This window comes from Melopsittacus undulatus, chromosome 6, assembly GCF_012275295.1.
Source record: "Melopsittacus undulatus isolate bMelUnd1 chromosome 6, bMelUnd1.mat.Z, whole genome shotgun sequence".
NCBI classification, from domain to species: domain Eukaryota; kingdom Metazoa; phylum Chordata; class Aves; order Psittaciformes; family Psittaculidae; genus Melopsittacus; species Melopsittacus undulatus.
This window is the reverse complement of record NC_047532.1, coordinates 36,826,792-36,851,420: the sequence shown is the minus strand read 5'-3', so window position 1 is coordinate 36,851,420 and position 24,629 is coordinate 36,826,792. Positions and strand designations below refer to the sequence as shown.

At 44.3% G+C, this 24,629-nt stretch overlaps 3 protein-coding genes across 5 annotated transcripts in view; 2 read left to right on the top strand and 1 right to left on the bottom strand.

The window, feature by feature from the left end:
• Positions 1-2,742, bottom strand: part of GMPS (guanine monophosphate synthase) — a 33,048-nt gene extending 30,306 nt beyond the window's left edge. Inside the window, exon 1 of the mRNA XM_005141972.3 lies at positions 2,555-2,742. Coding sequence (XP_005142029.1) covers positions 2,555-2,581 — 27 coding nt within the window. The 5' untranslated portion in view covers positions 2,582-2,742. The remainder of the gene's footprint in view (positions 1-2,554) is intronic.
• An 829-nt stretch (positions 2,743-3,571) lies between these two features.
• Positions 3,572-14,694, top strand: SLC33A1 (solute carrier family 33 member 1). The gene is made up of 6 exons (XM_005141996.2): positions 3,572-4,443; positions 8,331-8,521; positions 9,174-9,358; positions 10,288-10,405; positions 11,218-11,433; positions 13,293-14,694. The coding sequence occupies exons 1-6, from the start codon at positions 3,648-3,650 to the stop codon at positions 13,458-13,460; spliced, it is 1,674 nt and encodes a 557-aa protein (XP_005142053.2). The 5' UTR covers positions 3,572-3,647; the 3' UTR covers positions 13,461-14,694.
• A 2,832-nt stretch (positions 14,695-17,526) lies between these two features.
• C6H3orf33 (chromosome 6 C3orf33 homolog) lies at positions 17,527-20,750 on the top strand. 3 transcript variants are annotated; one of them, XM_005141973.3, is made up of 5 exons: positions 17,527-17,627; positions 17,712-17,771; positions 18,860-19,013; positions 19,801-19,961; positions 20,453-20,750. In XM_005141973.3, exons 1-5 carry the CDS (start codon positions 17,547-17,549, stop codon positions 20,717-20,719), a joined length of 723 nt encoding a protein of 240 aa, XP_005142030.2. In that variant the 5' UTR covers positions 17,527-17,546; the 3' UTR covers positions 20,720-20,750. The 3 variants fall into 3 exon arrangements, with proteins under 3 accessions (XP_005142030.2, XP_030898578.1, XP_033920288.1); XM_031042718.2 differs by having other exon boundaries at positions 17,541-18,086; XM_034064397.1 differs by lacking the exon at positions 17,712-17,771 and having other exon boundaries at positions 17,564-17,650.
• Positions 20,751-24,629: the final 3,879 nt, after the last annotated feature.

The window sequence follows — 24,629 nt, the reverse complement described above, 5'->3', positions numbered from 1 at the left end:
AAGGCAATATGCAACTCAACAAAAAAGAAAAAAAAATTAAATTGGTGGCCGAATAACTTGCTGCTTCCTTAGATGTCGGCTTAAACTATGGGCTGAAGTAATTTCTTCTCAGGCACTGCCCACTGCAGCCAACTTTGCAGTCTGTTCCCAGCACATATCCAAGAAAGCCCCATCCCAGGAGTTAATACATGCACTATCATCACACAGACTGTGTCAGAGTTTTTGTACTTCACTTTTGAGCTAACATAGAAGTGTAAGGAGGTTCAGCTCTGAAGAGAGTTCACCAGAAACACTACCATAAATCACGCAGAAAAAGGAGAAAGGTGGTCAGTACAGGATCTGGCTCTATTTATTTAAAGGCACAGTTCCAAGCCTAGAGATTTTTAACCCAAATTTAACAAGGGAAACTTCTTTTTAACAAAAATCAAAAAAGGAACAGATGCTGTTAATGTGCAGCCAACATGGCAGCTTAGCTCATGTGTTTGTGTACCATACACATGCCAGGAGAAAGATGAAGAGGACACCAGGCAGTCCAGCTCCTGCCAGTAGAGGGTTGATGGAGCCAGCACCTCTTCCTAGTGGGAATTCTCCAGTTTTTAATAAAAGCTCTTTTCCCCCATCCTTCAGTAGGGGTATAACTGGAGTTCCTTGTCTTCTCCTGGTCTATTTTCACAAAAATCTAGAGAACTTGCTATTTGTGAAAACTTCTCTCTAAGCTGGTTTAACCTCTGTCCAACACAGTTCAGGGTACTGGGGCACAACAGAGGCACCATTTCGGACATCCCAAGAGTTGGACTAAAACCAGAATGGAACTTGTGTACACTCAGACAAAAAACCGGGGGGGGGGGGGGGAGGAATCACAAGTCACCCTAAAAAACATACGTGAACATCTACATGAATATTTATATATATTAAAAAGAAATTATGAGTTCCAGAACAAGCTTTGGTGGGAAACCTGCCATCATGTTAGCGTTACTAGCTGAAGACACCACATATCTTTTTCCTTGGTGTACCTACCTAGCACTTTAAACTAAGCTTGCAGGTTCCTAACAGCCCACTTCTGCAGAACCAGGGAATTTTTCAGCACTTCACACACCCACATGCTCATGTGATTTTCATTAATGCAATTTATTAACCACACTAACATACTGAATAGTCATATTCTAGAGTACCAAGAAGCACTTGGCAGAGGTGCAGCAGCAGCCCCTCTATCCAACCCCTCAGCTTTCACCCACATTAATTACTTAGGACATACCTAAACCAGGAGCCTTGATCTAGCACTTTCAAGTCAGCACAGGTTTTACAAGAGTTTAATTGTTTCCCTGTGGTATTAAAATTAGGCAGGTAAAAGAATGCTTACTCATATTTTGTGAAAGTGTAACAGCAAAGTAACTCCTTCAAACTTCAGCAATCCCCAAGACTGATACACAGCTCCCAACCCATTATCTCAGGCAAACTTTAATATACAGAAGTCGCATGCAGATTTCCGATGGCCGCTGGGACCCAGCCCCCTGCAGAAGCTGCTCGCATTACCCACTTCCTACGACAGCACAGCTATCGGAAGACGAGCTTTGCATCCCACGGTTTCCTCAGGGTGCAACCACTCCGGGAAAGAGGAGTCCTAGAGCAGCCCGGGCCACAGGAGACTGTGTCACTGCTCAGGGAAAAGCACATCAGAAACTCAACTGGGGACCAACTGGGCAATTAATAAAAATCCTAGTCGCTTTTTCTTGCAGGGTAGATAAAAGTCTAGAACAAGGCTTCCATGGTACTACAGAAGCAGCTTGAGGCAACTTGAAGAGTTTGGGTTCAGAAGTTGCATTTACAAGAAAAAGCTTCAACTTCATACAGGCGCACGAGTCATTTGGTCACCCCGGCATACAAGACCTATGCTGACATGCATGTGTTTTGCTACTGTCACTGCAAGCCAGACACGGAGTGACACCGAAGGAGTGGCGTGACCCTGGGGTTCTCCGATCCAGCACAAAGGCTAGTATGGGCTGCCTGCCAGCTCCTGTAGCAATTTAGCAATCCAACTTTTCTCTCAGATTGCCCGAACGACTAACCATTCTGCTGAGATATGACGGCCAAAACCCGTGGCTCCCTCCTAGGAAAGGCGCTGGCCGTACCCCCGGGAGCCTTGTTTCAGTATCACCCCGCGGGCTGTGCGAGGTACGGAGGAGACCCTGCCACCCCCCAAGCCAACATTCAAAAGAAATCCCATTGTAGCATTAATTGATTTTCCCACAGCAACCGCTGTGGCGACCGAGGAGCAGAGGGACGCGGGGCACAGGAACCGTTGCCAACCGCTGGCGTAGCCAACGGATAGCAACGGCGCTCGCGGCCGCACGCCCGCCCAGCCCCGCTCCCCGGCCTGCTCCTCAGGGCCGCCCACAGCCCCCGGGAAGCGGCTAGAGAAGAAGACCAGGCCCGGCCCGCCGTACCATGTGCCCGAGGCCGGGCCCAGCAGCAACGGCGGCCGCACAAAGCGCCCGTTAGGCCCCGGGCAGCGTCCCGGGGCGGGCCGCAGCAGAGAGAGCGAAGCAGCACTGACCTTGGCGTCGCCGTTGCACAGGGCCATGGAGTCTGCCGGGGACGGTTCCAACCGGCAGGGAGCAGCGGGCGGACGGCCCCGAAATGGGGAGGGGGAAGAAAGGATCACAAGAAGCCGCCGCCGCCGCGATGAGCTAATACCGCCCGGCTGCGCCTCCGCCGCGGGGAGGAGGAGCCGCCCGCGCCGGCCCCGCTCCGGCGGAAGGGGCGGAGCGCGAGGCCGGGCTCGGTCGGGAGTGTTGGGTTCTAGAGCTGCGGGTACATGGGGCTGGGCGGGGCAGCGGGGAGGTAATGGCTGCGGCGTAGCCCGGGCTGACCCTTAAGCTCCAGACTCGGAGCTAGGGAATCCCGGACGGCACGGAGGGTATCGTTAATGGTTCAGGTGGCTGAGGGAGGCAGCTACATCCGCACAGTTTCCCCGAAACGCTTCCGAAGTACTTGTGACCCCTTAGGCTCAACTCCCACCACCCCACCTGCAGAGAAGGACGGGCGAGTGGTGTGAGGGCAGAGTCCAGATAGTTACACGTGGAATTATATCACTTGCACCACCCCATTCTGAGCAATTTTATCCCAAAGGTGGCATCAATGTACAATTTTTGCTATAAAGGAGTGGGGTTTTGTAGGGGCTGTCACTGTTATGTGTTATTTATAACTACATCATGACCAGAGCACTTGAAGTGTATCTTATATATTGCTTTTCGTCTCTTTTTAACGCCTGAAGCATCTTTCCATTTCCCAGGTGTTTTAAACTCCTCAGAGACTGCCACGCAGTTGAACCTCCCCTGTTCCTGCGCTCTTCCTCCACTCCCGCTCACCAGTGAGCCCAACAACGGCCTCCACCGTAGGCCTCCAGCGGGCCCTCGTACTCTGCGGGCGCAAAGATCTGTCTCCACTTTCTCCTGCCGAGTACAGTCGTGGCTCCGCCTCACCAGCAGGGCGGGACGGTACCTGACGTATGTCTGCGGCTCACCAATGAGCAGCAGCCAAGCCTGCCGCCGGTGTCCGCGTGCCCGGAAGGGGCGGGGTGGCAGCTGTCCGGCCGGTGTGCGGCGTTTCTTAAGCGGCGGCGTCAGCTCCCGTTTTGGTGCCTGTGGATGCAGAGCGGCCCCGGGGCCGCCGTCGCTGCTGGAAATATGTCGCCCGCTATCGCGGCCAAAGAGGGCGGCCGGCAGCGTCGGGCTGGGAGCCATCATCACCACCACTGCCTGGACGTGGGGAGCGAGACGCCGCCCGCCCTGGCGCTCTGCGGGGATGGGTTGCCGGGCGGTGAGGCAGAGGTGCTGCTGCCGCCAGAGCCGGAGCGAAGGGCGCGGGGGTACCGAGCGGAGCTGGGCAGTATCCTGTTGCTGCTGGTGCTGTACGTGCTTCAGGGCATTCCGCTGGGACTGGCAGGTAGCGTCCCTCTCATCCTGCAGAGCAAGAGTGCCAGCTACACGGACCAGGCCTTCTTCAGTTTCGTGTTCTGGCCCTTCAGCCTCAAGCTGCTCTGGGCCCCTTTGGTGGACGCCGTCTACTTGCGAGGCTTTGGCCGCCGCAAGTCCTGGCTAGTGCCCACGCAGTATGTGCTGGGGCTCTTCATGATCTACATGTCCACCCAGGTGGATGTGCTGTTGGGCGACGGGCAGGGCCGGGGCCCCGACGTGATGGCCCTTACTGTGACTTTCTTCCTCTTTGAGTTCCTGGCGGCGACTCAAGACATTGCTGTGGACGGCTGGGCCCTCACCATGTTGTCCAGGGAAAACGTGGGCTACGCCTCCACCTGCAACTCCGTAGGTCAGACGGCTGGTTACTTCCTGGGCAACGTTCTCTTCCTGGCCCTCGAGTCGTCCTCCTTCTGCAACAAGTACTTGCGGTTCCAGCCCCAGCCTCGAGGGATTGTTACTCTCTCAGGTATTGCTTGGGTACCGATGGCCTGTGCTTGCTGATGCTGGGATGGAAATGCTTCTTCCCTGAGCCTGGACCCAGGAGCTCAGGGAAGCTCTGTTCGAAGCGAGCAGTATGAACCGAACAGGTTTGGTTTGTCTCCTGCCCATGAGAAAGCACAGCCTGCCTGGAGGCTGGCAGAGTCTAGTCCTACATGCACTTCCATGCCTCCTTGGGCTTAAGAGTGTGTGAAACTTGCCTTGTCATTGTCATAGCTGACCTAAGCACTTTGGAGAGAATTCCCCCCTTCCCCCATTTAATGACTGTGGAATAGATTTTTGTTTAAAAAAAAAAAACACCACAGACAAACCAAAGGCTTTGCTTCTTTTTAAGGAGGCCTTTTAAGGACATCTCTGTGAGGAAAGAGAAATTTAAAAAGAAAAAAATTCTTACAAGATAGCATTGTTCACAGAAGTAGAAATGACAAGTGTTCAGGGGTGACCATATAGCAAATTTCTGAAGGAAGGCCCTATTTTAGTGTATTAAAGGGGACTTCAGTTTCTAGTTAATAGACTAAATGAAGCCAGCCATAACTGGCTATTAGTTTAGGGATGTCTTCTCTTTAGGGGTTGCTTGGGGGTTGTTTTGTTTTTTTTGTTGTTGTTGCTTGTTTTGTTGTTTTGGGTTGGTTTTTAAAGAAAGATGTGTGATGGTTGATGTTAGACATATTACCTGGAAGGTGTTTAAAATACGCATGTTTTGGTTTTAAGGTTGAGTTTAGCCAGCTCTGCTTATGGGAGGACAGGAAACACTGGCACCACTTCTGTTTGCAGTCTTACAGTGACCATGCAGTGAAGAGTAAATTCTCACGATTTTAGTTTCTTTTCCCTCTCTTACACTGATTCCTCTACCTGTATCATCTAAGAGAAAAGGTATGCCAAAACTGAGTTAGATTGTTGTTTAAAGGCTAGTTTTTGCTTTCTATCCTGTACATATCTTATTAGTAAATCAGGATATTGGATTCCAAAACTGCTGTACTTATTTTGTCTATGCAGCTATTACAGTTGCTAAATAGCCTTCCTCTTCCATTGCTTTTGATAACTCTATGTTTAGTCTATGTGTCAACAAGTATGGAGTAGTTCTCAAAGTAGCACTTCTGGTTTATTGCTTCCCTTGGTTTTCCCTTTCCTAGTTTGTCAGTGCTGGTGTGTATCTCTTCCTTCTTGCTGCAGCAGCAGACTGATGTCTTTAACTGCTGATGCAACTTGCAAATTGCTGTTGTATTTAGGAGCTTGATTTGTCTATACTGTTGTCCTTTTGTTGTTGTTTTCTTGTTTTGGGTTGGGTTGGTTATTTTCTTCTCAGTACTGTTTGTATAAATTAATTTGATGCTATTGTAAGGGTGCTGTCTTTGAAAAAAATAACAATAATCCCAAAACCTAAGAACAGCAACGTGACCTGTTTAATTTGTCCTAGAGTACTAACCTGGGTGGAGTTAGCAAATCAAATAACTCTGACACTATAGTTGCAGGATATATTTTTGGGGATAGTAAAATGAGCTGCATGAAATTCCTGTTGCTTTGTGCATGTGACTGTATTCCACAATTTGCCATGCCCACATTTCTTCTGAAGCAGCTGTAGAGCAGCAGTACTGTCAACCAGCTCACTAACATGAGAAGAGTAGCTCTCTGGCCCTAGCAGGGCTTGTGATGAACCAGTTCAAGTACCCATGCTGGGGGAAGAACACATTGACACTTCAGGACTCCAGTCAGCCTCAAGTTGTTGAGAAGCAACAGCATTAGTCGTTCTTGTTAACTTTGGGACATAATATGGAAAAAAAGTAAAACCATTCAGCAAAACAAATGCTGTGTTATGTCATTTCAGGCTACAGTTCTAGGAAAGAAAATTAGAAATACATTTATTTGAGCATGTATATGAGTTTAGGTCTTGGCTGTTCAAATTACTTTTTTTAAAGGCTTACTGGCAGGATCTTTTGATTCCTGCCCAGTTTGCCATGCAGTCATGTGAATGCCTGCTCCACCAGGAAGGAGAGGTAAAGTGTGAGTGCAAGAAGGTGCCACTTCAAGGCAGCCCAAATGTATGTGAGCCAGTGACTGCACAGTGCCCCTTTTCTGGGAGGAGATGCATTGCCATGGATTACTTAAAGCTGTTGCAATGAAACACCTGTAGTCCATGCACACCTTGTTGATGGTTATTTTCCAGCCAGGTCTGCCCCAGTGTAATGGCTTATTTTGTTAGTAGCAGTGTAGGGAGAGGGGCAAATTAGGGATGGCAGTAGACAACAGTGGTGGCACCAGAAACTTTGTGCTAGAAATACTTTGTGTAAATTATATTTTTAAAGTTTTTTGCTTGTAGCCTTTTAGTAGACTTCACTGTGTTTGAAATGAAGTGTACCTTATGTTTGTGTAAACTGCCTACAAACACAAAAAGGTTTGTTTTGTTTTTTTTTTATATATATAGCTTTTTGTGATTGTTGTTTTGTTGCTAATCCAGCCATTGCATCACTGCATTACTGCAGCTGACAGGGCTGCCTTGATCAAGAGTATTCAGGCAATGATGCTTAAAGCTATTTTTGTTCCTGTCCTCACATTGTAGACTGCTCACTGTGGTGATTATGCTTGGCTCTATTATTAGAGTACCTCTCCTGTATGTCTTCTGAAAACAGTAGCTGTGATTAGCATGACTCTGAAAACTTATCTTTTACATAAAAGTATGTGTTCAGGATACCTTTTTTCTACAGTGGAGAAAGCAGTCTGGCAGCATTGGTTATGAGATCTTATTTACTTTAGGAAAGGGCAAAGTAGCAGGTATGGAAGCAGCAGAGAATGGTTTGAAATGCCTTTTTCTCTTTTATAATGAGAATGTAGGATATACCTAAAGTAGTCTTCCTGTGTTTTCTTAAAACTTCTTGTATTTTTTCTCTTTCTGTGCATAAGGAGCAGCTAATAATTGACTCTGTGCTCTCTTTCCCCTTCACCAGCCCTCACTGCTTACTTTGAAGTTACAGTGAGGCTTCTGGACTTGCTTATGATCATGAAGATAAAAGGCTACTTCTGTCTTACTTCTCTGCATGTTACTGAGTTCTTTCCTGCCCCTTTCACTAGATGTAGGGATAGGATTATCTTGAATTAATCCACTCACTAACTCAGAAAGTACTTGCCATAAAAAAGTTGTTGTGTTTTTACTATTGTCTTCAAAAGCATAATTTATTAAATAGTGTATCTGCTTAAAATAGAGTACATAAAGGTTAACAAGTGTAATATCCACTTAAACCAGGTGTATTTGAGTGTGTAAGAACTTTCATCAGGCTGTGTTTACACTTACGAGTGTAAATATTCATTTTCTTCAGATGGTAGATAGATCTTAGGGAGTATAGAATTGAGGCACAGACTAGTTACGTGACTACACAGTAAATCAGTTGGAGAGTTGTGAATGACTCCTTCCCTTGAAGTTTTTTCCCATCTCATAACTATAAAATATTTTGTTCCTCCTCTATCAGCTTTTAGTAGTTGTACACATAATCCTTCAAAATTTTTATTCTTCTACTTCTTCTCCAACGTGCTCATTGTGGTAGTAACACACAGATCAGCAGGGAAGTGACCTGCTCTGCTGCTGCCCTTCTGTCTCAGATCTCAAACAAATATATCATCACAGAATGAGAGGTAGAGAAGAGCTATCAGTTACTGTGCATAGCTATATGTTGTGCATAGCTATGTGTTTTAATGTTTGTTTTTAGGAGGTTCAATGAATAAAATATATTACTGTTAGGTTAATATTTTTCCAAAATAACTGCATTTTAGATGCCCAGTGAATTGTTAATGAAGTGTTAATGATGGCTGTTAGAAAGATTTTTATTATTACTATTTTTATTTTACCATTTTTTCCCTCTCCAGATTTCCTCTTTTTCTGGGGAGCTGTCTTTTTAATTACCACGACACTGGTGGCCCTTTTGAAAAAGGAAAACGAGGAATTAATACCAACAAAAGAAGAAACAAAAGGCATTACTGATACATACAGGCTGCTATTCTCAATAATCAAGATGCCAGCAGTTCTAACTTTCTGTCTCTTGATTCTCACAGCTAAAGTAAGTAAACACATATACTAATTGTTAGATGCTGATGATATCAGGATCTGAAATATTGCCAAGTCCCTGTGATGTAACTTGTTAGTTTTACTAGGGGTTGTCATCAGAGTTCTGAATTTTCACATGGAGTTTGGCATAGAATTGCTTATATCGTCATGCCAAGCAGGGTTGTACAAGAGAAAACATTTGCTTAAGCTTTTTTAAGTGTTTACACAAGCATTAAAGAGAAGTTTGACTGCAATCTAGTTTTAAAGTAATTTACTTTTAAACATTTTTAAACAGGCTGTTTGTGTAGTCTGCAGTTGAAAAGACAGAAAATGTTTCTTTTAACCTATATATAATTTCCAGAATCTGCATCTCTGCACAAACTAGGTTTCAACTGCTGCTTCTTTGCTGTCATAGATGCCAACAGAAATTAAGGCATGGGACATGAATGCCATTGCTACATTTAATGCTCTTGGTATAGTTTTGGCACAGATAATAAGAGTGTGCAAGTGTAGAATGTGTCTCAGAGCTTATTTGGAAAATGCATCAGAGGTGGAAGTGACTTGTAATCTATCATGTTTCTCAGTTTACTTAATACTGAGTAAACTGAATTTCTAGCTGAACTATCGCTGCTTCCCTCAGTTTATTTTTCTAACTTGTGCTGCAGGTTGGATTTTCAGCAGCAGATGCTGTAACAGGACTCAAATTGGTGGAGGAGGGAGTCCCGAAAGAGCACTTAGCTCTCCTAGCAGTTCCAATGGTTCCATTACAGATAATATTGCCTCTGATTATCAGCAAATACACAGCAGGCCCCCAGCCACTGAACACATTTTACAAAGCTATGCCTTTCAGGTAAAAAACAAACAAAAGCTCATTTGATAGAAATGTAGTAATTTGTGTACTCAGACTGATTATAAGATTTCTCGTGTAACTCTGACTTCCAGGTACAAGGAAGTATGTTGGAATTCTCATAGTAAGTTGAACTGTCTTGTGCCTTGAAGATAATTCATATAGTATCACATACAGGAAGGCAGAACACAAGGTGTTTTTAAGATGCGCGCACAACAGCGTTGCAGCACTACTCTCCTCTTACTCAGTGTCAATAGTTCTTTATTCATGAATTTCTCTAGACCTGGGACTGTATCTGTAAAATTAAATATACTTCCTAGCATAAGAGTGGCAGAACATACTGACAAGTCACTTGGCGCATCTCCAAGGGATATGCTTTACTGAGGTGACTGAGAGTAAAAGACATTTCATTTTGGTGGTGTTTTTTATATACCAGGTTGCTTATGGAATTCTAAACCAAATGAATCCAGCAACCTAATGCAGTTACTCATTAAGTCAGGTACCTTGTAGGTACCTTAAGTCAGGTAATAGGTAGCTGCTACTTTTAACATGTTCTTATGCAACTATGTATATTTTCATACACACAAAGAAAAGTACATCTTTCTTGGGCTGAATTTGGTTGGATATCTTGTGCTTTGTTTTTTACAAAAATCTGTGTGCACAGGTAGGGGAGAAAGCTTGTATAGGAGATCTGGCAGTGAATTATGTTTATATGAAAGACAGAATTAAACATTTGACAAGAACTGAAATTGTAAACATTTAATACCTAAGCAGTTCTATCTAAGAGAGAAATAGTTGTAACCAGATATAAACTATTTTAATGTACTTTGTATGTATAAATGTTTGATGGTTGCTTTGTATCAAGGAAACACATGAATGAAACACATGCGAAGATTTACTTGAATTACGAATTATCTTTCTTATTCCTCCAGATTACTGCTTGGTCTGGAATTTGCTTTTTTGGTATGGTGGACTCCTAAAGTAAAGCATGAAGGAGGATTTCCTATCTACTATTATGTTATAGTATTGCTGAGTTATGCTTTACATCAGGTAACATAAGTTCCATGTGGGAAGGGGAGCGTAACAGGAGGGTATTTCATATCAGTCATGTAGAGGACCCTAAATGCTGGTACTTGCTTTTGTCCTTAATTACATGAGAATTCTTCTGACCGATGTGCTGTATGGCTATATTTACTTTTGATACTCTTGCAATAATATTTCTCCCTCTTCTATGTGTGTTGGACAATTGCTGTGGAGTTACTTTTAGTTGACAGTATCTGCTTTTGTTTCCCAGGTGTCTGGGGTTTTTTCCCCCCAAAACCCAGAAGCCAAAAAGCATGGTGGAGTTGGAGAAATCCCAGCACTCTGAGTTTCAGAGGCATGATGATTGTGCTTATTATGCAGATCCATAAAGTTATGTGATCTTGGTCCTAAAAAAGATACCTTACTGATTTTGAAGGAATGTCATGATAGATCTGATCCAAAGGCCTGGGAAACAAGCACCTGATATGAACTGAGCTTTGGATCGCAACTAAAATGTATGCAATTAATTGGGAGTTGATTTTAAATGCAAAAGTGTTATTTTTCTGTGCTATTTTAGCTGGTCATCTTGTACTTCAGATTGATAACCTGAGTCATTCCAGTGCAGGTGAGGCTTGGTTTGTTTCAGCCTGACTTGAGAGAAGTGGCAAGGCTACTTCTTGGTATTGCTAGAGGGGCAGACTGCAGAAGTAGTTGCTCTCTTATGCAATTTTAAGGTGTTGGGATTATTCTTCAATTGATGTTGCTAACTTCAAGTAATCTCTTAGGGTTTTTAGTTGTCTTCACCTTATTTTCTATTGATTTTCTTATTTCTTCTATAGATTACGCTGTATAGCATGTATGTTGCAATAATGGCTTTCAACGCCAAAGTCAGCGATCCACTGATTGGAGGAACCTACATGACACTCCTAAATACTGTGTCAAATCTTGGGGGGAACTGGCCTTCCACTGTTGCGCTCTGGCTTGTGGACCCACTCACGGTGAAAGAGTGTGCAGGGGCCCAAGAACAGACCTGTGGAACTACAGTTGCTGCAGAAGTAAGTTTTGGAGATGGAGGAGGTCCCTGTTTAATTATTTCTCCATTAAATTGTTTCTCAGTATTTTTTCACCTTTGAAAACCTGTGTAGCCAATAACTTAAAAATTCCTCCTGATTGAGCTAATTTTCCTGTTAGATAAAATTGTCTGGTTTTGTCTGTGTGCTCTTAATAACTAACATCTTACCAAAGACTTGCAGTTGCAGAGTAGCTATCCGTTTCTGGGCTGGAACGAAATGCTGGTGGTAGAAGCACTGGACTGGTGCCACATTCTCTATGGTATAAGGAGGCTGTAGTTACATTTTTGAGAGTAAACCTTTGTGAGTTCAGAGCTGTGTAATTAGGCACTCTGTTCTTAGGAGGCTGTTTGTCCCACAAGTCCCTTAAGTTTTGGGGTAGGTTAAGTTTTTGTACCTTCTGCCTTTCTGGAGGCTTCCTATAAGGATGCTTTGATACCTCCTTCTTCTGTGATGTTCCTTTGCTTTCTTTGATCTTCACTTTCCAAGTGAAATTGAGCAGTGTGACTTGGCAGCTTTCCCAGTTTTGGAAGTCTGGTGGAAGAGAACAAAGGGCTTGCTGTGCTGCTGTACACAGATCAAGAAACAGAATGCAAAACTGCCTGGAAAGTGAGGTTTCAAATTCACCGCTTCATGCTCAAATGGGAACACTTTAACATGACTATTTGGAAGGGTGAAAATGTTTTGGGAGTTTTTGTTGGTGTTGTGGTTTGGGGATTTTTATCTATACTCATGACTGAGATTTATTCTGCTTTAGAATGCCAGGACTCTTAGATGTGGAGATTCTCTAAATACACACACTGTTCTAGAGATCAAAAGTGACTTGTTGGAACTGGAGTTGCAGTTTTTACTAGTTGCAGAGGGGAAGCTGTTTGTTTCCACAGTGTGTGCTTTTTCAGCCTGCCTCTCATTAGCTTACCACTTATTAGGTTCCCTGGACTTGTGCTGGAACAGGTTGCCCAGGGGGGTTGTGGAGTCTCCTGTGTTGGAGATATTCAAGGCCTGCCTGGACAAGTTCCTGTGTGATGTACTCTAGGTTACCCTGCTCTTGCAGGGCGGTTGGACTAGATGATCTTTTGAGGTCCCTTCCAACCCTTGGGATTCTGTGATTCTGTGCTGAATTTAAGTCCTTTCTCCTTCACCTCACTCCTCTGATCTTTTTTCACAGCCTCTCAATTGTTAATGTTCCACCACTGCCACCACTCCCCTTTTATTGCTAATCTGATCTTGACATGTGCAAGAGCAATGAAAGTGGTGGTAGAATCTTGGCTCAGAGGATTTATTTACCTTGGGGTTATGGTAGTACTGGAAGCTGAACAATAGCAGAAACAATTGTGTGCTATACATTTACTCTTTAAGTGCTGGAGTATTTGTCTTCTAGATTTGCATTATAAACCATCCCGGGCATGTTTTCTCCAGACATATGCAGCATTTTGTACCACCATTGTGGTGAGATGCAAGGATATAGTTTCTAAAGGAGACATTTGGATGGCTAGGGAAGAAAAAAAAAAAAACCAACAAAACAAACAACAAACCTTTATTTTTGTGTGATTAAGAACAGTGATCCCACCTCCAGTTCAACATGAGGCAGCTGGGCAGCTTCTGTTTTCTAGAGTTTGCCCCTTGGGCCAGTATGCTCCATTTCCCAAATGTTTTTTAACAGTTTCTTATATTCGTAGTGATGATAAGCTCAAAAGCCTCTCTCATAACTCCATACAAATGAAGGAAGAGTAAATAAATGCAAGTAAAAAGCAGTGGATATCTAATGCCTGTTTTCTGAAAGTCTGTGTTTCTATATGACGCAGAGAATATTTACTGCATCAACTTCTGCTTCTCTGTTTTAGCTCTGCACAAAAGCCGGTGGTTCCTGTGTTACTACTTTGGATGGTTACTATGTGGAATCCATCATCTGCGTCATTCTGGGATTTGGCTGGTGGTTTCTACTGGGCCCAAAATTCAAAAAGCTGCAGGAAGAAGGACAGTCTTCATGGAAGTGCAAGAGGAACAATTGATGCAGTTTAAATACTGGATGGACTAGCAAGGTGTTTTTAGTTTTATTACAAAGACATATCCCATAATCCATAAACAGGAATATAGGTATTTTTAAATGCCCCATCACTGACAAAAGGGGTGACTGAGGCGGTGGTACGGTTGTATGTGATACCGCTTGCCCTCCTAATACAAAAATGTAAGTTCAGAAAGTAAGTGTTAAAAAAATTACACTTGTGTCCTACATCTATATCCCTGAGCTCTAGCTTCAGTTGTAGCTGCTGGTCTAATGCCTGAATTTCCATAGAGTACCTATGGAAAAGCTAATTGTGCCATGTCTGTCTGAACAGCAGCATTGTCAATTAAGTTATGATTCTTCATTTTCAAACAGCAATGATCTGACACAGGGCATTGACCTGGGGAAGGACATCAAGGGCAGTTTGACATGTAGGTTAAGCATGTTGTACTACAGAATTCCTTGTGGATAAAGGATAAAAGTGAAATGTCTGTGGGCTTTGTTTCTTCTCCCTTTCTGAACTGTAACCACACCTCAAAGGATGAAATCTTTCAGAGATTCTTTTAAATGTATTTTCTGTCTTTTATAAGCTTTAAAGATGTATAAGAAAATATTTTTATAAACAAATTACATTTGTTTAATTTATTTCTGCTGTTTCAAAGCATTTTGATTTACATTCAGGTACTTTCTTGGAAAAAAAATGTTGTAAGGTAGGACTTGAATAACGCACAATACTCTAAGCATTTAGTTCTGAAGGTATAGACTGGATAGCGTAGCAGGTAGCACACAAAAAAGCCCTTGGAAGGCAGCTGTTATTATGAGGGAATAAATTCATAGTGCTGGTTCCTCTCTGTGACTAAAATTCAAACATTCAATTTCAAAATCAGTGGGGAAAAATGGGACCCTTCCCAGCTAGGAGAAAGGAAAAGGTGATCAGTGCCTTTGAAAGTGATTTGGTGATGACAAACCTGAAACACTCCCAGTGAGTTGGTGTACGACTTGGTGTCACATAAATCAGATGCGATAAACCCTGTGGTAGAGCTGCTACAGAAATGTATTACTGATGCTGTGTGGTGGAAGCATTCCCATTGCATTTATCAAAAGTTACTTCCTTCCTGAGTGCCTTAGTGATGTACAGAAAGCACACTGTATGCCTGGAGAGAGGGCACTTGGACACTGTTCCATGCATATAGCACATCATTATTAAAGAAGAAAACTATTAAAATTCCCTTTGAAAGGTACCTGATTTTTTTTTTCTATTCTGTTTCTTGCCTTGTCAGTCTTTGTAGTATTGTATCTTAAGCTCAGTGTTCCAAGCCCCGGAAGGGCTTATGGATCTTTTGTTACTGTATGTTTTTGGGGAAAAGTAAATCAGTAGTGACTTTTGAGTGGCTGGAGGGGATGTGTACAAAGTGTCTGTATGACATAAGGAGCAAGAAGGTGTCCAGAAGCAAAGAGTGACCAAGTGCTTCCTTGGGCACTGAGCCTTGTTCATCTGCCTCCTCTCCCTCATCTCAGAGCACCAAGCCCTGAGCTCTACATCAGTTGAGATAAATAAAACCACACTGGTTTTACTCCCCAGATGGAAAGTTATAGAATGATTTGGGTTGGAAAGGACATTAGAGATCATCTAATTCCAGCTACCCTGCCACAGGACCCCTTCCACTAGAGCAGGTTGCTCCAAACCCTGTCCAACCTGGCCTTGAACACTGCCAGGGATGGGGCAGTCACAGCTGCTCTGGCCAACCTGTGCTTCACCACCCTCATAGTGAGGATTTTTTTTCCTAATACCTAATCTGAATCTCCCCGATGTCAGGTTAAAGCCATTCCCCCTTGTCCTGTCCCTGTATGCCCTTGTAAAAATTCCCTCTCCAGCTTTCTTGTCAGCTCCTTTAGGTACTGGAACTTTGTTAAAAGGCCTCCCTGGAGTCTTCTCCAGCCTAAATGAGCCCAGCTCTCTCTGCCTGTCTCTGTAGAAGTCTTCTAATTTCACCTCCGCATAAGCACAAAAAGAAGACTGTTGGAGATTCATAGTGGTGGACACAGGTTTCAGCAGATCATCTCTTCTGGATTAACTATGTAAAAGGCACTTCAGTTCTGTGTCTACTGGAACAATGAGCCACTTTAACGGCATCTTGTTCACAATTAAAGATATATTTTTTCATTAACTTTTCTGAACTAGAGAAAAAATTTCTCAAGTGGAGAATATGCAAAATTATATTCTTAGGTGCTTTAGAGTTTTTGTTTTGTAACACAAATTGGAAGTGGTCCTACTGTACCAGCTCATTAGCAGGTTGCTGAAAAGAACTGGTAAACTTAGGTCTCACTATGTTTTTTTTCTCCTAACATTAGTATAAAGTGATTTTTTTTTAAGATTATTATTATTGTAGATTTAAACATCTCTAACAGTAAAAATAACTTTTAAAAAAGTGGCAACCCAACCTCTTCCTTGAGAGTGTTATTAAAATGAGAGTTCAAGAAGGTGGATGGTTCCAGGTGCTGCTCTAGGTCACTTGGTAACTGCAGGGCTTTGTGCTCCTGCCTGGCCTGAGTCATGGGAGTCAGATGTGTGTTATCTCCAGCAAAAGGGAAATGACAGAAACTGTATTTTTGTAGGTGAAGGGTTTGTCCCGATTTAAGTTCCTGTGCAGGATCATTGTGAAGTGAGACAGGTCCCAGGGGAGAGGGTGGATTCCAAGGGGTGGGTGTAGCAGGACACAGGGAGGAGAGGTAGTGGACAGCTCTCCCCTTTCAGTGCTGGGTCATTACAAGGAGTTACCATGCAGGAAAGTCACTGTCACCTGCGCTTACAGCTGGGACTTGTTCTTGTTTTCGAAGACTTCCTTAAGCAGCAAATACTAGCACTCCAGAATTCAATTCTATAATTACCATGCCCAGAAGGAGCATGCATGCGGCAAAGTGTAAGGTCCAACAAGCTGTGTAAGATGGGATCGGGCTGCTGTTGTGTCCTGCCTCCTAAAGCCCAGGAGCAAACAGCTGAGGACAGAATGTGCCAGTCTGGTGGCTTGGGAAATTCAGCACTGCTGGTGCACCATCAAAATAACCATTTGTTCTTGTTTCAAAATACCAACTCTATGTTTCATGTGTGTTACAGGTGCTGAAGAATCTGCTAGTGCCCATTGTCCACTTCTTTGTTTTCTGTAAAGCTGCTTTTTCTCATTGCCCTTGTTTTAGTTCCAACCTTGGATAAAATTTTTTGACTCAAGTATGGGTTTTGCTGCCTTAGGTTATGAATTCCCAACTAAATATCTTCTTCTGGAACCCTGATTTGTGACTGTTACTGTCTCATGTATGGTCTGTTCATGTAGAAACCTAGAACTGAGTTTAAATGGAAGACTTGTGTAAACAAAATCCAGTTTACTATAATTAAATTAGAATATTATTATGATTAGATTTAAATCAGGTATTAGGAAGAAATTAATTACTGTGAGCATGGCAAGGCACTGACAGAAGTTGCCCACGGCAGTTGTGGCTGCCCCATCCCTGGAAGTGTTCAAGGCCAGGGCAGACAGGGCTTTCAGCAGTCTGCTCCAGTGTTACGTGCCCTGCCGGTGGCAGATGAGTTGAAACTAGATGATCCTTAAGGCCCTTTCCAACCCAAAAACATACCCTGGTTCTGTGACTCTTACAATCCATGTATTTCTTTGAAGCCCACAGAGGTGCGTGTTTGATGCAGCTGAGGGAGCAGCTGGCTAGAGCCATTTGGAAAGGAGTGACAAGTAGTTGTTATGAACTACGGTAGGGAAAAGAATAAACAACAGAAATGAGTGTGGAAGTGTTTCACAGGTGGGTTTTCTCTTTATATGATGCCCCGAGGTGCAGCAGGGGACCACTCCGGTAGCGGTACCGCACTTCAGGGCTCAGGGGAGGTGTGGTGCGGTTTGGAGGATTATGGCAGTCACGGCCGCGTTGAAGTGCCACCAGGCCGAGACTCTAGAGCCGCCCTAACACGTGTTTGGGTTTGGAGGCGTAATGCATACAGCCCGCCGCCGGGCCCAGCCCTGCGGCCGCTCTTGTCCCCGCCCCGGCAGCCCGACCAGCGGGCGGCGCTGCGGGGCGGCACCGTGCGGCCATGGCGGAGCGGAAGAGCGGCGCGGCGGAGGCCTTAGCCCGCCTGTCCGAGTGGGCAGACGGGCACCTCGGCCTGCTGAGGGTGACGGGATCGGAAGGATGCGGGTGAGGGGCGGGGGCAGAAGTCAGGGCCGCGCCGCTGAGCCCTGCTCTCCTCTGCCTGCAGAGCCTAAGCACTGGGATGGCGGTGGCCGGGGTGCTGGTGCTGGCCCGGAGTGTGCGTATGGTGAGTGGGTGCGGGGCGGCCGCGGCTCCGCGGGGCTCTGCCCGGTGCCGGCGGGAAGCCCAGCGAGGTCCGGGGACTTCGGAGGGGGAAGGTGCGGTGTCAGTCGTGGCTCTGCCCGAGCTGCAGCTGCGCGGCCGGGACCAGGACGCCTTCCTCGCCCCCTGGTCTGTTTTCGGACTTACAGGCTTGGACCCCGCATGGGAAGGTTGTCTGAATAAATAACAATCAGGAGAAAGATCTCTGAGTTTAGGCATGGTGGGTCAGGTTTTTTTACTTCCAGAGGGCTGGTGTGCCCCAGCCGGTGTACATCAGCAGGTCAGTATTTTTCACATCTGTACAGATGTGTGTCAGTGCATGCCACTTCTAGATGTTAGGGTCTTAAATCCTGTGCGCTGTGCCATTCTCAGCTCCCGTCCTTCTCCCTCTACCTGCTAAACCTGTGGCGGCTTTATTCCTGTGGTGCCAGGCAAGGCTTTGCTGCTGCTAAGCAGTTTCTCTGTGTGATCACATAACTGCCCCCTTTGGATCCTCCTAGTAGCAAATTTAGTCTTATTGTGATCTCTTCAAAGGTGTGTATCTGCTTCTCCTTCTCCTCTTTTAGTCCCTTACCAAAGGCTGTGTTGGTTTTACCTGCACCACCTTGCTTTTCAGCGTGTCTGTTCTCTCCTAGCATCTTTAAGCACATCTTGTCTTTCCTTCACTCTTATTCTAGCGCTGTTCAGCCCACTTCCAAAACACCCTTTTCATAGTGAATTAAGACAACTTCAATTCACATTGCTGAAAAATGTCGCTTTCTGTGCTTTCTATAAACCCTTTCATGCCCAAACCTTATGTTGCAAGGCGGGTACAACATGGAACATTGCAAGTGTCTGGAATGGCTGGCACATAACGGCTTCTGCAGCTGATTACTATTAAATATATATATACACACACACATATATATACTTGTCCATGCTGTCTAATAATTGTAATTTGCCAAACAACTTTAGGAAGAAGTTGGATTTAGTGTGATTTACTGCTTTATGATTTTGGTTTGTTTGTTTAGGTTTCTTTCCCTTAAAAGTTTGTCTTCTTTCTTCCATCAATAGACAACAAAGTTTTCAAGGGCTTTGGATATACCTGTGGAGTTTGTAGAAAAGAATGTGAAATTGCGGGGGAAATTACATCGCATAACAGAGAAAGGCCTGGAAGTCGAACACATTCCCATTAGTATTCCTTTTATTACAGCAATACAGAGAAAATGTGAGTAGAAGAATACAAAGGACAAGGGTGAGAATGGAATGTTGGGGCTGTTACTATGGCTTCACAGAGAACAGGCTGTGGCAGGCTGGTGAGCAAGGGTTACAGTAAAGTCCTGCTTCTGCCTTTTGGTCTTTCTGTACTTCACAGGTGGAAAGCTGGGGAATAAAAGACTGCAAGGAGACCTGTAAAAAGAGCTCACCAATACAATATATGTATTAATCAGCATCATTATTGTGATATTTTTCTAAAGAGCTAGCACACCGGCAGTTCAGCTGCTTGCATAGCTCATCTCGTTCCTGGCAAAAAGACTGTTGGGGTGGTGCTTTCTTTTACTGGAAGATTGGCCACCTGCCTGTACAAACCCACTCTTGGGGACAGTTTTGCTGTGACCTGGTGAAAGCTGTCCCTCATGCCTGTGAGGCACACACTTGCTTTGCAAATACTTGTGGGTGCTAATGCTTCTTGCCTGTTATTCCCCTCCTTTCAGATAAAATGGGAATGACTGGTAATGAAAGCAGTTCTTTCTGTTTGTGTGAAAAATAAAATAGCTTAAAATAAAAGAAGCTAGATTAAACCACTTACACAATCTTGAATAACATTTTTTACTAAAGGAGAGATGAAACCAAATTCTTATTTGCAAGTAAGTAGTGCTTTGGGAAACCAGAATGGGTTGTTTTTGCCTTGTAAGTCCATGGGAATAAACCCATTACTAGCAGCTGAGGGTCTGTGCAAAGCCTGCAATTCCTTTGCTGGGTTCAATAACAAAGTTCTTTCTCTCTCTGATCAGGGCAATCAAAAGGTCTTCTACTGGTAAGACTTGCTGGAGTGGAGTTGGCACCAAGTGGCATGGCCTGGTTACAGCAAGAGTTAAAACTTGAGCAGATGATATGGTTCCAACTTCTGGGAAGGGAAGACTTGGCACTAGAGTGCCTAGTTTTAGTAAATAAGGTAAATATAGCAACAGAAATTTTACCTGCAGTTTTGAGTTTGACTGTAGTTATACAATCCAGTCATCTTGGTACCTTTAAGGAAGATGATTATTTATAATTTATGTATCTTTATATGAATCTTAAATATTTGTCAGATTTGCAGCTCTGATTTCAAGATCGGTGTTTTTGATGACTGATTCATGACAGAGTATTTCTCTCATTATAGCCTATTTCTGTCAATAGGCTATACTGTGTAGCTCCGATTAGCCTAATGTTTAGTCTGTCAAATGTTCTCTCACAAATGTCTTAGTATTTATATATGTAGCTATAAAATGCTATATTTATCATCAGTATTAGTTTTTAATTTTAGCCAGAATCCTTTTAGCTTTTAGCTGTTTCTGCCAGAGTATAGATTTAGCCATAACTAAAGTTTGTATCTCAGAGGGAGTTGACACAAAAACAAATAAAACGACTTTAAAGGTGGAGTATGTTTATTGTGCCTTTTTATAGAGTCGATTTCTCAGCATGTGTTTAAATGAAGAGATCTTGAGGCAGGGGCTTGGCAGAACGACACATATTAAAGGACTGCATCACGATTCCCACCTGTACTGGAAACTTCACAAAAGATTCCTTCGAGCAGAGTTAAAGGCCTTGAAGAAAAATAAAGGAATATGGCAAGAAGAAAGTTACTCTGAAAGAATTAGAGATCGTATAAGTAACAATAAATTTGTACAAACATTGAAACAATTTGTGAGCTGGTTAAGACGCTCTGTTTAAATAAAAAGGAGACTTGTTTGGAGGAGCACCAGTTACTTGTGTTATGTGCTTGATGTATAGTGTAAGTTTATGGTAAAAACCAGTACCATAATTTTGAGGGTCCCTGTCTTGAACAGAAAACCCACAGTTACTTAATGCCATTTTATAACCCATGTGGGATTGAAATTTAGTAGTAGTATGCAGGCCACAAATTAAAATGTTCTGAAGCCAACTTTGCTACAGTAATGTCCTAAATTAGTTGCCCAGTTTTCCACCTGCTAAATACCTGTACATCTCTGTTAACCAAGTGGTGAAAGCAATCAACAACACAGTTTTTAAGAGGTGCAGAGTGTTTGTTCACAGTGTATGGCCTTAAATGCTACATGTCATTGCTATGTAGCCCTCACTGGTTAGAAAACTTTTCAGACCTTTACAAAGCTTGTGGTATTTACACATGAGCATTTTGTCTGAATTGTGTTCTTACACTACTTTTGTGTATCATTTGTGTTTAAAAAGTCTTTCATCTTGAATAATGGGTTGCACTGTTCCTGATATTAAAGGTAATTTGTTACAGCTGATCCTAAACATCTGATAAGGTCATAACAACTAAAATGCCTTGGGAAAAAAGAAAAATCACTTGCTATATAAAGGAATATAAATTAATATGCCAGTAGTCCAAATAGAAGGCAACATTCACTTGAAGAGCAAAAACTTAAGCTGTTTTTTCTGATGGTTCCATAAATATCTAAAATCAGATGCAAATGAAAGTTTAACATGAAGTTTGAAAAGATGGACCATACTGTGCTAAGAACTTAAATTCTCACTCTTGTTTTATATGGAAATGCATCTTAAGTATATGAGAGTGTCTTACTATTTATTTTGTAAATATTCTCAGAATGAAAACTGAATTCTTATGTTCATTGTTGCATGTTTTATATATCAAGCACTTGACCTTCATTTAACCTCCCACAGTCCCAATATTTATTTAAAGTTAAGTGTTTTACAGATTTTCTTTCTTTCTGTGTGATTCTTTACAATGAAATACTAGGGAGAAGAGCATGGTATGAACGATTTTGATAGCTGAGCATTGCTTGTCTGACAATTAGTTGCAATGTCGTAATCTTTTCTGCTGACTTAGGGCAAAATTGTGAATCCTGAGATCCTAAAGTGAGAATAGATGTTAGTGCTGCTTTACTGCTTTAGTTCCTAGATCCACTGAGAGGTGAGGCTGGTGTTTGCAAAGCACAGTGAGCAGCTGGCAGTGAAGTACTTGTGGCACAGATCTCAGTGTAAGAAACCAGTGCAGGGGAGAGGGGAAACGGTTCTGTGGGCTGAAACAGGCCTTGATGGGAGCTGGAAATCGGGTATCTGTGCCTGCCAAAAATTGAGGCGCCTGGTTTTATGCATTATATAACAAAGGTTGGCCAAACTACTGCTGTGGTTTAGACATAACTCCTTCCTTTGGAGAATGCCACAGGGATTCAGGATCAGCTGTAGCATCCTCTGAAGCAAAACTAAAAGTGGACTTTGAACCCCGAACTACAAATTCAATCTAAGCATTAATTCACTTCCCAAAGGGAATTGTAGGTGTTCCGGTTCCTGCACCTAGTATTGTAGAAAGTGCTTTTCCAAAGTGGGTATAATTGTACTGTTACATATTTTTTTTCTGTAATAACCCTAATTCTACGTGCACTTTCTACTCTCTTTTGTTAATAAGTCATTTGAGGATTTATCACAAAAAACCACTGTAAAGCTGAGAGCAAAATCTCAGGAAGCTGCATGCTACATTTCTAGCAAGCAGAGATGAAATGTGAGCGAATGTGAAGCAAGTTTGTTCCCTCACAGTCCTGACTCTTAATCTCTTTTTACCCTTGATGAATTCAAAACAGATTTGTCTAAATTCCAGTGAATTGCTGTATCATTTCTAGTAGGTTGTGGCTTATGAAGGGTTTTTAAACGGTGGCAATAGGGCTGTTTCATCACTCCTGTCAAGGAAGCCCCCCCCCTTGGTCTGAACCAAATTTTTAAAGTTCCCTCTATTGGTAGTAAAATAATCTAACAGAAATTACTTCAGAAGGAACTATGGAGAGGGATATCCAAATATTTGGACTCCGCCCTCTAATTTCTTTTCATGTTTGTTGCACAAGGGGAGAGGTTTTGGTGATGTGCTCTTACAACAGTTCTTGGTCAGAACACAAACACAAGGAGGTGGTTTTGTATACGGGATCAGCACTGTGGTGGACAACACTAATCTCACAGAGAGTAACCAAGTGGTGTGGGATTTGTGATTGCAATGACAAACGATTTTGGGAGAGTCAAGTCCTGTAATTGTTTGTTAATGCCGTTTTCCTTATCATCCAGGGCTTATCTGTTTAATAAAAACAAACAACACACCCTACCCCCTCAAAATAAGTACAATTGGATTCAAAGCTGTGCTTTCCATCTATGCAAGGCTTGAGAGGTTGCAGATCTTGTCTCAGTGGGAGGCCTGTCTATTGAAAAAGCAGTGGCAGGAGTAGAAACAAACAGCTCTGCAGAGTTGAGGAGCTGACTGGGAGGTGGAGGAGAAGCAGCACTTTTCTGTATTATATAAAACCATCCCATGCTGCCCCTGAGGAGCACAGTCCTGTTCCTTTAGCTACAGCAGCAATGCACATCAAGATATTTCCAAGCTGAGGATGTGGTTCTTGTGTGATCAGCAGTAAGTACAAGAATTAAACTGTGTGCTCTTGTGCCTTTCCCCCTGCAACTCTGAATATGCTGTGAGCAGTACAACATCTTCAAAAGATCATAGGGAGTGACAGGAAAGGCCTCCAAATGGCCCACTAAGAAAAATATCTTCAGTGTTGCACAGGCTTTTTATTGCTGGTGCGGCATGCAGGGCAAATGGTTGCCATAAACACCACCAGCCTTTCCCGGAGCCCACCCAAAAACAGTGGACACAGCGCTGTTCTGTTTTCGGACAGACTAACAACGGAGCCTGGCCGTGGGCATGGAACGAGGCCCCACCGCCACCCGATGCTTAACCTCCTCCAGCAGAGAAGTGCATTCCTTCACACCAGGACGTCCGTTGACCGTCGGTACGCTGTATGTTAGGAACACTGGGGCTGTGCAGGTACCGGCTATCGTTTCCCTGCAGTTACGCTCTGTTAGTCAGGGCAGGCGAACAGCCCTTGACCCTCATCATAGCTTTTTAAAAGCAAAAAAAGTACTTCAGAAGTCTGCCGCGGTACTTCCCTCCCCGGGGAGGGGATCCCGCACTGCTCGGAGAAAGACCCCCCAAAGGCTCTTTCCTACTCCCGGGGATGACGGGTCTCTCCCAAGACTCGCCCCGTTCCGCCCCGCCCCCCAGCAGGTGCGGCCGTTGTGCGATGCCCTGAGGTGACGGGGCCGTCCCGCGCGTCTCCATGACACCCGCCGCCGGCGGGACGAAGGTGAGCCTCAGGGTCCGCCTCACCGCGGCTGCTCCCCCCGGCTCGGGAGCTCTGTGAGTCCGCCGAGGGGAGACTGCCGGGACACGGCTAGGTGAACGGCCCCTCATCCTGTGGCAACAAGTGAAGCAGGGTAACGCTGAGGGGCAGCACGGCGCCCCACCGCCTCGGAACGCACACAATGGAGCAGGTTGAATGGGAGCGGGCGCGGGGCCACAGCAACAACGGGGCTGGATCGCCGGCCTCAGCCGCTACCGCCGCTCTGCTAGCGGACGGGAGCACGCTCCACTCCGCGTCCGACACTGCTCCGGGTTTCCCCTGAGTTCCGCGCTGGGGGGCGGGCCGGGCCGGGCCGGGGCGGGGCGGGCGGCAGAGCCGTGCGTTTGAACGGGAGAGCAGGTTGTGGCGGCGGATGGTATGGGATTGATCTGAACTTGGTATCTCGTGGTGAGTGCGGACGAGCTGAGCCCCGGTGGGAAGCTTCGAGCCCCTGGCCCTAG